Source organism: Staurois parvus, unplaced genomic scaffold, assembly GCF_062004578.1.
Source record: "Staurois parvus isolate SC_StPar_1 unplaced genomic scaffold, SC_StPar_1.0 ptg000159l, whole genome shotgun sequence".
Taxonomy (NCBI): Eukaryota; Metazoa; Chordata; class Amphibia; order Anura; family Ranidae; genus Staurois; species Staurois parvus.
Window position 1 is genome coordinate 3,675,195 of NW_028317955.1, and position 13,290 is coordinate 3,688,484.

General features: G+C 40.8%; 1 protein-coding gene across 13 annotated transcripts in view; it reads right to left on the reverse strand.

The window, feature by feature from the left end:
• Positions 1–3,405: 3,405 nt before the first annotated feature.
• PPFIBP2 (PPFIB scaffold protein 2) overlaps positions 3,406–13,290 on the reverse strand; it is a 297,974-nt gene continuing 288,089 nt past the window's right edge. For 12 of the 13 annotated variants that reach the window (XM_089675856.1, XM_089675858.1, XM_089675855.1 and 9 more), the window contains 2 exons: positions 11,500–11,565; positions 3,406–9,120 (listed from right to left, as the gene is read on the reverse strand). In XM_089675856.1, the coding sequence (XP_089531982.1) occupies positions 9,052–9,120; positions 11,500–11,565 (135 nt within the window). In that variant the 3' untranslated portion in view covers positions 3,406–9,051. The remainder of the gene's footprint in view (positions 9,121–11,499; positions 11,566–13,290) is intronic. The other variant, XM_089675860.1, reaches the window with a different exon arrangement.

Consider the following 13,290-nt stretch of genomic DNA (forward strand, 5'->3'; position numbering starts at 1 on the left):
TCTAGGGTAGCCATTTTCAACCAGGGTACCACGGAACCCTAGGATTTCTCCAGAGGTTGCTAGGGGTTTTTTGAGCAGTGGCCAGTTGACCTCTCATTTGATGTTGTTACTGGGTCTTTCAAGTATCATTGGCAACATCAGTGATCTTTCCAGCTATTTAGTCACCACTGTAAGGGGAGGATTTTTCCTGCTTGCCACCAAATGTAAGGGGATTTTTCACCCCCAGTGAATTGGTTTTAGCAGGGGTTCCCCTAGACCAGGGGTGTTTAACTGGTGGCCCTCCAGCTGTTGCAAAACTACAAGTCCCATCATGCCTCTGCCTTTGGGAGTCAATCTGTCAATCTTGCAATGCCTTTATGGTCCACCAGTTTGACAGCCGTATCCTAGACCTAAAGATATTTTAAAGAGTTTGAGGAAAGGCTGGTCTAGGTGTACAGGAGCTGCACTTTCCAAAATGAACACAAGATGGCAAAATGCAACCACTGCACAGAACGAAGCATGACATCACACTCAATAACAGGTCTCACATGGCTTTACTTCTACAACAGAAAAAAGGTAAAAATACCCCAATTTCATATACGAAGGGGGACAAAAAAGTTGTTCATCTTGTCTGTAGAAAATATCCGATAACAATGGCATACGTCACAATCTTTATGCGCCATTGACTTTGTCCAGAGCTTGCTGCTGTATAGAACAGTGAAAGGATACCAACATTCCCATCAGTGGTGTCTTTTGGTTTTGTGCTGCCCTAGGCAACAAAAAAAATTGGATCCCCCCCCCCAGAGAGAGAGCCTGACACCAACCAACACCACCCCCCTTCACCCCACCCCCGTGGGGAGAGCCTGACATTGACCAACACCACCCCTGCCCCTCCCCCACTCGAGAGAACTTTCCACTAACATACAACGCCCCCTTCCTGGCAAGAGAGAGAAAGTCACTCACCTTCACAGCACTGGACAACCCTGAGAAGAAGAGAGTTGGGCTCTGCATACACCATCAAGTGGCCTGTGCCCTCTCAGATCCCACCTGGTCCCCATGCAGCGTGTGTCCCTTCTTCAGGGATGTGGTGCTGCCCCCCTGAAAAATGCCGCCCTAGGCAAATGCCTTGTTGTAAATACACCCGATTCACATGAATGTGTCTTTTTAGCAGTTTCCAAGGTAAGTAGAGGGGAAACCATGAATTTAAAAATTGCAGGAAGGTGCTAAGGAAATAGAAGGGATGGCTGCAGGACTGTAATATGGCGAGGTATCGTGTAAACTCTGGTCAACTAGAGAGACTTTATATTCCCATGTAGTGGTGGGCTTTATAACTGGTATAGATGGTGGTTATGGAAGAGAAGTGTTCTGTATGCCATCTTATAAACTACCTGATGGGTTCAGTTATGGAGCGTTTTGGCCATACTGCCTACCTCTGTGTATGCCAAGTTATACCACACACTGTATATTGTAAAATGTATGCGACCACCCTCCAGATTATGGAGTTCATGTGCTTCCAGTGAAGGATATGGTTTATGCTTTAGCATACAAAGACATTTTATACTTCCAACCTTGTGGCAATAATTTGGGAAAGGCCATCTTTGGTTCTGGCGTCCGTACCCTTGTGCACTAAGCCAGAGATAAAGATATAGTTTGGTGTGGGGGAACATCAGTGGCCTGCACAGAATGCTTTTTTTGTTGGGGGGAGTCTATATTAATGTCCATAATTTTATAATGGAATGTCCAACACACTTTCATGGGTTTGATGGTCAGATGTCCACAAACTTTGTCCATATACAGTTGTGTTCAAAATAATAGCAGTCAGACATCACTAACCGGATCAATCACTGTTTTTGGTAGAAATGATATTTCTACATGGCAAATAATTTACTACCAGGTGTAGTAGAGTAATAGAAATCCAACAGACCCAACAGTCATGACATGCATGCTGCTGATTCTGTGTAATTGAATCACTCATTGAAAGGGGCATGTTCAAAATAATAGCAGTGTGGAGTTCTATTAGTGAGGTCATTCATTCTTTGAAAAACAGGTGGCAATTATTGCCCTTATTTAAGGAAGGAAGGCAGCAAATGTTGTACATGCTGGTTACAGTGCATTTCTCTCTGAAATTCTGAGGACAATGGGTCGTTCCAGACATTGTTCAGAAGAACAGCGTACCTTGATTAAAAAGTTGATTGGAGAGGGGAAAACAAAAGTGCAGAAAATGATCGGCTGCTCAGCTAAAATGATCGCAAATGCTTAAAAATGGCAACCAAAACCTGAAAGACGTGGAAGAAAGCGAAAAACTACCATTGGAATGGATAGAAGAATAACCAAAATGGCAAGGACTCAGCCAACAATCAGCTCCAGGAAGATGAAAGAAGGTGTAAAGTTCCCTGTGAGTACTGTTACAATTAGAAGCCAAGCTATCTGCAAGAAGCCCCCGCAAAGTCCCACTGTTGAAAAAAATGACATGTGCTGAAGAGGTTACAATTTGCCAAAGAGCACATTGACTGGCCTAAAGAGAAATGGCGCAACATTTTGTGGACTGATGAAAGGAAGATTGTTCTTTTTGGGTCTAGTGGCCGGAGACAGTTTGTCAGACGACCGCCAAACACTGAATTCAAGCCACAGTACACTGTGAAGACAGTGAAGCATGGTGGTGCAAGCATCATGATATGGGGATGTTTCTTATACAACTAAATATTAATTAATTCAAAGGAAAGCAAAATCTTCAAAAAAATAGCTGAGTTTGTAAAGAAGTATACAAACACTAACATTCACTATATAAACTGAAAAATGTTTGAACAGTCTAATATTCACTTTTCTTCAATTTTTTTTTTTAGAGGAACAACACAAATTTGATCTATTTTTCTTCATGTGTTGATTTGGAATAGAATGTGTAGCGTTCCCAATGCATTTGTGTATATGGAAATAAAAGCTATTAGAAGGATTTTGAACTGTATTCACTTTTTTCAACACACTGCTATTATTTTGAACACAACTGTATATTGTATCAAATTTTTTTTTAAAGTGACCCACAAACATCTCTCTCTCTCTCTATATATATATATATATATATATATATATATATATATATATATAAATAAATGAAGTCCATATATGCTCTTTTCTACAGTTAGTGGGGACCGTACAGGTGCTGATGAGAAGTTACACTGAAGATTCAGTAAAATAAGTTAGACCCTTGCTCTGCCAGTCTAGGGTGATGGGAATGAAAATCTAGCATAAAGGAAGAGAAGCTGGACCTACTTTGTTGACCGTGGGTCCAGTGCAGGCGTTTATGGGAAAAGATGCAAGGGAAGACAAGGAACTTTTACTACTTCAGGAAGATATCAGCAGCCACATAAGGTATGATTAGTTTCCCTGAACCCTTCTATACCTAGCATTGAAGGCAGCAAACTCATAACGTAAGGGAAAAGTAGTTTAATTCTCAGCAAAAAGGAAACATATTTTTATCATTCATGATAGAATACAGAAAATACAATGTATACATTATATTTACAATTTTACATAGTTTTATGTGACAGAACACAACCTAATCATGGACACCTTTAAGTACATGTATTGCCTTGTTACCATAATTAATTCTCATACAAAGGATATAAAAATAAACTTTGTTTGCACTGTACAGTAAGGGGTGAATGTGGCTTTCAACAAACATTCTCTGGTGGGGAATCAATAACTGTCATTTAAAGGCATCTACAGGATTCTCCACTACAGAATGTTTAATAACACATAGGGATCTATTTCCAAATGTGACTTTTCCCACATTCCCTCACACCAATCTATGTGTGAGATTTCAACCTAACAGCAAGGAGTAGACTTAATGGATTATTTTTGAAAAACGTTGGCATGCATTTGTATTTTTACCTTCATTAGATGCTGAGCTGCACAGGGATGTAAAGCCCCTCATTAGAAAAATATGGAGATGTCATTCCTCCTGAACCTTGTCCAAAAATACTAAATACTAGCTACTTGGATGTTATCCTGACCAAGAGAAGACTGAACAGGGGTCTGGGCTAATAAGACATGTTGGGCTGGAGGCCCTGAGTGGCCACTAGCCCAACACAATTCAAACACCGATCAGGGCAGGACCCACAGTACCTGACATGCTGAGCTGCTCCAGTCAGTTATAGGATCACAGCTTTCAGTGTTAAAATGGCCAAGGCATTTCTATATTGAAATAATAAAAGAAAAAAAGTCAGCAGCTACAAATACTTTAATAAAAAAGGCACTTACCAGCCCAGGGTTCCAACGCTATCATCACCCGGGCCGGTTCTTCACCAGTCTGTGGGTCCCCGACACTGCCATCTTGCTTATGGGAAGCTGGCTGTGACTTCCTGCGGGTTCACCGTGTGCATGCGTGAGTTACCTCTCACTTTCTGAATGGACCTGCAGCCTCCTGGGACCCGTAACATGTCCTCAGGGGTTGTATAAAGAAACTAAGCAGGATTGGGCAGTAAATTTTTTTTTCCCCACCAATTACTGCCTGTTAGCTACCACCACCGCCAGAAACCCAGTCTGTGGGCATTTCTATTAGGGACCAGGAACAACAGAGCTGTGCTTGAGCTGCGTATGTGATTGCACATCTTAGGCACATGGACTCATTGGCACTGGTGTGTGGAGCAGACGCAGAGCTCAATTGCTCCCTTTCCCTCTGCTGGGGCATGCCTGTCTTGAGTGTTTTCTTATTTTTTCTTCCCTCCCCATGCATGTGTAGTGATGATGCCAGGGCCACCATTAGAAATCTTGGGGCCCCATACAGCCTACCTGACAGAGCCTTGCTCCCCTCCCCCACCTGGAGTGACTGTTTGTACTAGTGTGTGCAATGTGCAGCCACAGTACGTAGGGTCAGTGCAGGGCAGTACATAGAGGATGTGCAGAGGACAATGAGCAGTAAGAAATGGCAGTACAGAGCTGTGGAGTGTGTGGTAGGAATAGGAAAGTACAGGGCAGCAAGCAGTATGTGGTAGTAAAGAAGGGCAGGGCCATGCACACTACCTAGTGGCAGTGCAGATCACAACATGAGCTGTGTGTACTGGCAGTGAGCATTATGTAATGGCAGTGATTGGGCAGTGCAGTGTACTCAGCAATAAACAGTGGCAGGTCAGTGAACAGTATGGAGTGGAAAAGCAGCCAATGATCAGTGATTGGGAAGTCATTGAGCAGTATGTAGCAGCAGGGCAGCCAGTGAGCGGTATGTAGTGGTAAGATAGCCAGTGAGGAGTATGTAGCGGCAGGGCAGCCAGTGAGCAGTGATTGGGCAGTCCTTGAGCAGTATGTAGTGGCAGGATAGCCAGTGAGGAGTATGTAGTAGTAGGGTGGCTATTTAGTAGTATGTACTGATAGGGCTCCCAGTGAGCAATATGTAGCTCTAAGGCAGCCAGTGAGCAGTGATTGGGCAGTCATTGACCAGTATAGAGTGGCAGGATAGCCAGTGAGGAGTATGTAGTAGCAGGGCACCCATTTAATAATATGTACTGATAGGGCAGCCATTGAGCAGTATATAGTGGCAGGATAACCAGTGAGCAGTATGTAGTAGCAGGGCAGCCATTTAATAGTATGTACTGATAGGGCAGCCAGTGAGCAGTATGTACTGATAGGGCAGAACAGTGGCACACGGTCAACCACACAAGCTCAGCATTTGCACCACATATCAAAATTGGCCAAAGTGTTACATGCATGCCTGGGGACAAGAGAAACTTCGTGTTAAAGAGACTACTTCTTTAAACTTCAGCTACAAAGCGTAGAGGAAGTGGGATCCTCAGGGTCAAAACATATTTTGAGGATTTGAAAATAAATGGCAAACTAAAAAGTGTCAGTTTCAGAAAAAGTTACACATAACAAATGGAGTAAGAAATAAATAACAATGCTGTATGCATACACACTTATGATGGGGCCATGACCAACGGTAGTAAGTTGGTAAATCTATTATAAGCAGCAAGAGTTCATTTATCATGGTTTATACCTCAGCTTGTGTAAGAAGTTTAAGTCACAGAATGACCAGTTTCTATAAGATATGGTCATCTAGCAAACACTAGAGCATGGCAACAATGTAACAATGTAACAATTTATTTTAGGGTCCAGTCACATTGGAACATGCATTTCACCACATAATGCAAAATGAATGGTTTGCCCTAAAAATGCAAGCTTAACCAGTGATAATGCTTTGCACTAACGCATGGCCATGACCTATCAAATAGCAATGTCAGCCCTTAGGGCTCATTCACACAGACCTTTTCTTCCTGAATGGTTAATTGCCTAGCTGTCATGCCGACTCTCAGGCTTCAGTATTTTCCAATTTCACCATTAGGGAAGTTGTGCTTTACTAAACCCAACCCCAGAATGCAGCTAACCTGGAATACTAGTCACCTTCCTCCCTGATCCAACAATATTCCCTCTCACATAGAGCCGACTGAGTCCTTTTCATACTGCGCATGCATGCTGCACCCCCAATTTCTAAGGGTGAGATGTACTTCAAGGGGCCTCTGAGTACAGGACATTCAGTGTGCTATAAATTATTCATAGACAGGGTCAATGTGACAGCCAGGCAACGGTTATTACAGGTTACCTTTAAAGTGTACAGAAAGTTACCAGCTCTACCATCTCACTATTTTTACACCTCCTAAATGTGCCAACTCGGCAGATAAATACAACCAGCAGCTTTTTAGATCGCACTATAATAAAAATACAATTTTGAAGAATTGCACAGAGAAAAATTTTGTTTCCAAACTATATACACATCTTAGTCTGAAGACAATACAATATTTTTTTTAAATTAATAACAGAAGAAAAATATACAACTTTCTATTATACAGAAAGGTAGTGTCATACGTTAGCACGGTTTTAGTTCAAAAGTACAGTAAATAAATGTTGATGGCCCATATATAACATTGAGCTGCGGTAAAGCACCTCCACAATGCATTGGTCACCTCCAAAACTGGTCTTGTGGTGAGTTATGATACCAAAAATGCAGCAGGTAGCCCTTTGAACCATTGTGGTGCATGAAGTTGCCCATTCAAATCAAAGGAGAAGCTACAGACAAAGGTGTGCAACACCACCTAAAATTCCCAGGACACGGAGAAAAGAGTTGGGAATTACAGAAGAGAGATCTTACTGTTAGAATATGCAAAACATTAGACACCTCCAATAGCTAATCTCTCACTTCTAGTGTATGGACGATTTCAAATTGCAACTGTGCATCATATTTATTTTATATTAATATTGATTATAGGCATAGGAAAAAAATATACATACTTTAGAAACAAATGCACAAAGCAAATACTTAGCTTTTCAGTCTGTATAAGTTTTATAAACTTCCCCTCATTATCTATATACAGTAAGTACAAAAACCAATGTAGATAAGGGGGCAGAGCTAAGCTAGGTCCCTATCACAAGATCTCCTTTTCAACAGCTACCGTGCAGAGGAAAGCTTAAGGAAATTCTGTTGAGATAAAACCTTAAAAAAGTGTCCTCAGCAAAGAAGAGAATTCATATCTACTGCTCTCTAATCTGCACTGTATTGTAATACAGCTGCCTAGAGTCTGAGTCCTGTAGTGACAGATGGTGGCCAGCAGGAGGAACCACAGAGCACAACGGGACCAGACATCTGACACTCATGAAAGTGTCAAATTCTGAGGATTCATCAAGCTGCTGTAAAGCTGGTCATACATACAGCAAAATTAGTTCAGTAGGTGGCCCTGTTTACACCACTCTGAGTTTTTCAATCGAGAGACAGATATTGGGCTAAGGACCTGGGTGGAAGATTGTCAGCTGAACAGCACCTGCATCCAGTCAGATGCAGGTACTGTTTTGACAGGTAGCTGGCTGGCCAGCTGTCAAAATACAATAGCTGCAGTGGGAGATTTGTCCATCCAACACTGTGCAGCATAGATGGAGAAATAAGTTGGATATTTTCAGTTTAGCCTGTGCATGGGTGTCAGGAGAGGTAATGTACCATCTCCCTTCTTTACAGAGGGCACTTTGTTTTTCACTTATGGTGTAAGCCATTGCAAAAAGTGTGCTTGGCTCCCAACTAAGGGGTGTGGTTAATTTGAATAAAAAAAATCACTGTGAATACCAGAACACCACAATATATTCCCCTATAGTGTAAAGCGCTGAGCAAACTGTTGGCGCTATATAAATCCTGTATAATAATAATAATAATAATATAGGGGGCTTTCAATGAGGCTACTGTGAGGAACAAATATAAAGGCTGCTTTGCGAAAAAAATGTCACCTGCCAACTATGCCGGGAAAAAAGCTGGGTCAGTTCTCTAGAGTATGAGAAAAATCATAGGAAGTTTATGAATCACACAGGGTGACGGGATAAAAAAAACATGGTGGCTCCCGTGATTTTTAGGGTGACTGCACACATGGTATGTAGCATCTCCAAATGTATTCTTACTGCATTCTCTTGTAGAGCTTCTATCAAAGCTGGCTGTTTGTTCCATCATTTGGTGATCATTTATAGCAAATAATTAGATAATTTTAGAAACATGATTGGTTTCCCAGTGTAGTGTAGCCGATCACAATTTAACCAGGGTTTCTGAACCAGGGTTCCATGGAATCCTAAGGATCCTCCTGTATTTGTTAGGGGTTCCTTGAGCAATTTCTGTCCCTCAGCCAAGTTACACTGACACCATTGATCTTTTCAGCTATCTGTAAGGGGGTAATTCTTCCCAATGTCCCCAACTGTAAGGAACATTTTTTCCACTGATCATCACACTAATGTATCATGAGCCGTAGATATAGTCATTATAAACAGGGGTTCCTGAGACCGAAACATTGTTTAAAAGGGTTCCTCTGTGTTGAAAGGGTTGAGAAAGGCTGCAATTTATAAAGATATGATAACATCAGGATAATGATTAATTTGACTGAAGAATATTTCTACCCTCAGTTCAACAATGTCAGAGCTGGGCCCTTTGTAGCCGTATGCCCATAACAGTCATCACTTCTACCTGTGTTACCCAACCAATGACATCTGCCGGTCAGAATCCATCCAAATGCAGTCTTTGGCTTCTTATAATTCTGGCAGTAAAGGTAACTTGTGGTGTTATCTCCAAACATCGTAGTTTGTTAGAAATCTGTAGTTGTTTAGGAGCTCATCCTGACTCAGCATGTTCTGAAATGGAGAGATTTAATGCAGATAAGAGCATTAATAACAATGTACAACTTTTTGGAGAAGGGCAAAAATAGTGTAGGACAAGGTTTTATGATCTCTATGATGGGTCTGTGTTTATGGGCTTTTGCTTGCGTCAGAACTACCTCTCTTCCATACTGATCAATGGAAGTGCAAAAGTATAATGATGCAGCTTAAAAGAAGGTAAACGACAATTAAAATGTACCATTCAATGAACTGTGAACGAGGTCAGAAGGGTGTCAAACGAATCTTAAAGTAGACGTCTAGGCAAATCCTATCTAAACTTAAACCAGCTCCTACCCCATCCAGTCACATGATTTGTCCCCAGCACCGCCTTCAGGGTAGAAGAGCTACAGTCAACAACAGATGCCCCATAGTAATCCTATGGGTGACATGATGGCATAGGCACTGCAGCTGTTGGCAGCAATCTGATCTCCCAAGTGGCCGGCTTAAGTGAAGAGGAAACTTGACCATACCAGAGAGACCAGGGAATAGTAAGTATACACATATCCTCTACAGGGTGGTTAGTAGAAGGCTTAGAATGGATTTGGATTTGACTGGACGTCTACTTTAAATGCAAATACAAAGCTCCAGATAGCAAGCTGCATATGCCCTTGACACAAGCCCTTTATCTTATCTTAAAGGCTGAGTGCCGATTCACATATATGTGGATTGGATGTAGTTTGAACTGCATCCAATCTGCAGGACATGTGAAAAAACATTGCTTCCTATGGTGCCTGTTTACATGTCCGGTGCACTGGTGGTGCAGATTCAGCGTGGTTTGAAAGAGTCCTGTACGATTTCTGAGCAGTGCCTTCAGGTTCAGGTGCAGATTACAGGCTATTGACTTCTATGGGAACCGTTTCTAAACTGCATATGTGTTAATAGGATAAGATCCTGAGCCAATCCTGTCCTGAACCTGAATTCTGCCTTTTTTCACCTTTGGACCATCTGCACATTAGTGTGCCCAATGGCAAAAAAACATTTTACTTGACATATTCCCAATGATCCAAAGTTAATTTTCAATCACAACACATGACCCCAATCCCTGATGAAAGGAGCAGTTTTGAGGTTGTTTTTGCAGTCCCTGTCCCCACTACAGTGATCCACACACTGTTGTCTTGTTGACAACTATCGCTGGGACTAAAAGTGAGGAAAAATCTAAAAACATACTGTAAAGCGGTCATCAGAAAGTGAACAGAGTAGAAGTCTTTTTTTTTTTTTGTGGTAATAACTAAGAGGAATTCCCTTATGCCAGCCATAGATGGATTGAAATTTGGAAGATTCAGCAAGGACCGGATGAATTTTAATCCATGCATGGGCAGGCTTGTTGTACACAAGTCAATAGAATGCAATAGTGCTGCAGGAGTGATTCTCCCATACAGATTGAGTGTGAATTTGGGAATAGTCACTTTTTTTGTTCACCCCACTGCTTAAAAAAAAAAAAAAAAAAAAAAAAAAAGAAATTTATAGTGTATGGCCTGGTTTACTTTGAAGAAATATCCTCTCACTTCAGAAAGGAAGTGAAGACAAATCTCCCCAATGAAAAAAAATCCTGCATAAAAAAATGATAGAAGTTTATACACAAAGTATTTATGTATTAAAGAACTTAAAAAATATCATAGAATACTTTCAGTATAAAGAACTGATCCAATTCGATCTACATGGTCCATACAGTGTTGCCCATTTTTCTATGTGGTTCTTCATTATTACCTATAGAGATACAGACTAAAGTTGGTTATACAGGTGAACCAATGGACCAGCTGAAATCTGAGCCATGAGTGGCCCTGTTGACATACTTTGCCTGACATTTGATTTTAAAAAGAAGAAGCCACACAGAAAATTGTTGGCCAAACAGTGGCTGCGTATAATCAGGTATTATGACAGTTGTGGGTACCTGATGTCAGAACACAATAGGCAACAAGGAAGATTCATCCATGAACGGTGCCACCTATAGACTAGTTACATAATGACACTTGTTGATCCTGCATAAGAAATTTGTGAGAAGCCCCCCTTTACTATAACCAACAATATATGTATATTGCGGAAATTCAAAAACAAAGTTCTCCCGAATGGGCCAACTCATAACAGTACCATTAACAGGATCCCACCTCTAAATAACAAACTTCTCATCAGTTATAGCATTCCATGGACTAGAATCCTTTCCCTGGAATACAGTAATACCCCCTGGATGGGCAATGTGACAGGGTTTTGTCTTGAAATTATTTTGCCCTTTTTTTTTTTTTTTTTATATTTTAATTTAAATTTGTATTACTTATGAACATTATGCAATGAATGAGTTGAACCCCCTGAGATAAAATCCCAAGCAGTGTTAGTTGGAAGAAAGGATTTAATACTTACAGTGAGGTTATTAATTCCTTCAGAAAAAGCCCCCATTTGCTTAACCATCCCCTCTGAATGTTCCATCTGTAAAATCAGTCAGCAGCCTCATGAATAGGAAGGAAGTTGGACGACTTTACACACAGCACTGTAACTAGCACCCATGCACCGCACACAGGACACTACAAAAAAAACTGGCACACCATCTGTTATGAAAGAAGGCAATGACGTTCATGCACAGAAGACCTGTACAATGTTATCCAATGCAAATGTACATTAGCAATGATATATCTGAATATGTCTTTATATTAGCTGCCTATAACCCAGGCAGAAGTCAGACTAGGGGAGGAAGGGAGCAGGTCTCTGAGCCTATACTGCTGTTGGGAAGAGGGATGACCTATTCAGTGTACTGCTGCTCCATTATTATTCATCTAGCAGGTAGAGGTCACTGGCCTAGCTGAGCTATCTGGCAGGGGAGACCGTGTCGGATGAACAGTATTAAAATCCTTTGGGGGTCCAAATTAAAATCTATATATAAAAGTAAATATATTACTTTGGGACTATGTACATACTGCACTTGCTGTGGAAACTGCACAGTAAATATCATAAAATGTATTCTCAGAACAAGTAGTAATATCACAAAAGCAAGTGCAACCCCATCATTTTAGATCCGAGATTTATCGCGCACAAAGTCTAATTTTTCTTCTTTTTTTTTTTTTTAATTCAGTTTTAGTGAGATAATGGCTTCAACATGTAATCCATATTTTCTAGTAAATGGGGTTGTACCTTTCTTGCTTTGCTGTACTTTGGTCCAGCCAGTTATTTCTAGTGATTTCCTTGGCAGTGCTAGAGCACTTCATAGAACGGCTAACCCTGTGTCTAAGGCGGACCGTACACTACACAATCGGACAATGTAGTGCAAGAGCCTGCCCGACTTGATACTAGTCAAAACAGATTGCTTCGGATGGTCCTTGTATTACATAAAAAATCTGATTGTACAAAATTTCTTTGGAGAGTTACAAAATTATTAAGGAGTTAAAGAAAAAAAATAAACAAAACATGCAAAAAACATGCTGAAATGAGTTGGTCTTATGAAGGAGGACCACAGATAGATCACAAAACACAGATAACAAAAACATAAATAATATAAAGTATAAAAATTGTAAGTGTTTGAAAGAATGTTATCCAGGTAGCCAAAATAAGCATTTTGAGCTCGTTGGTAATCTACACTACATGAATGATAAATGCAATATAACTAGTCTCTCTATACAAATGGAAAATGCAATATAACTGGTCTCTCTATACAAGTGATAAATGCAATATACAGTGGGGCAAAAAAGTATTTAGTCAGCCACCAATTGTGTAAGTTCTCCCACTTAAAAAGAGGAGAGAGGCCTGTAATTGGCATCATAGGTAGACCTCAACTATGAGAGACAAAATGAGAAAAAAATCCAGACAATCACATTGGCTGATTTGGAGAGAATTTATTTGCATTATGGTGGAAAATAAGTATTTGGTCACCTACAAACAAGAAAGATTTCTGGCTCTCACAGACCTGCACCTTCTTTTTTAAGAGGCTCCTCTGTCCTGCACTCATTACCTGTATCAATGGCACCTGTTTGAACTTGCTATCAGTATAAAAGACACCTGTCCACAACCTCAGTCACACTCCAAACTCCACTATGGTGAAGACCAAAGAGCTGTCGAAGGACACCAGAATCAAAATTGTAGACCTGCACCAGGCTGGGAAGACTGAATCTGCAATAGGCAAGCAGCTTGGTGTGAACAAATCAACTGTGGGAGCAATAATTA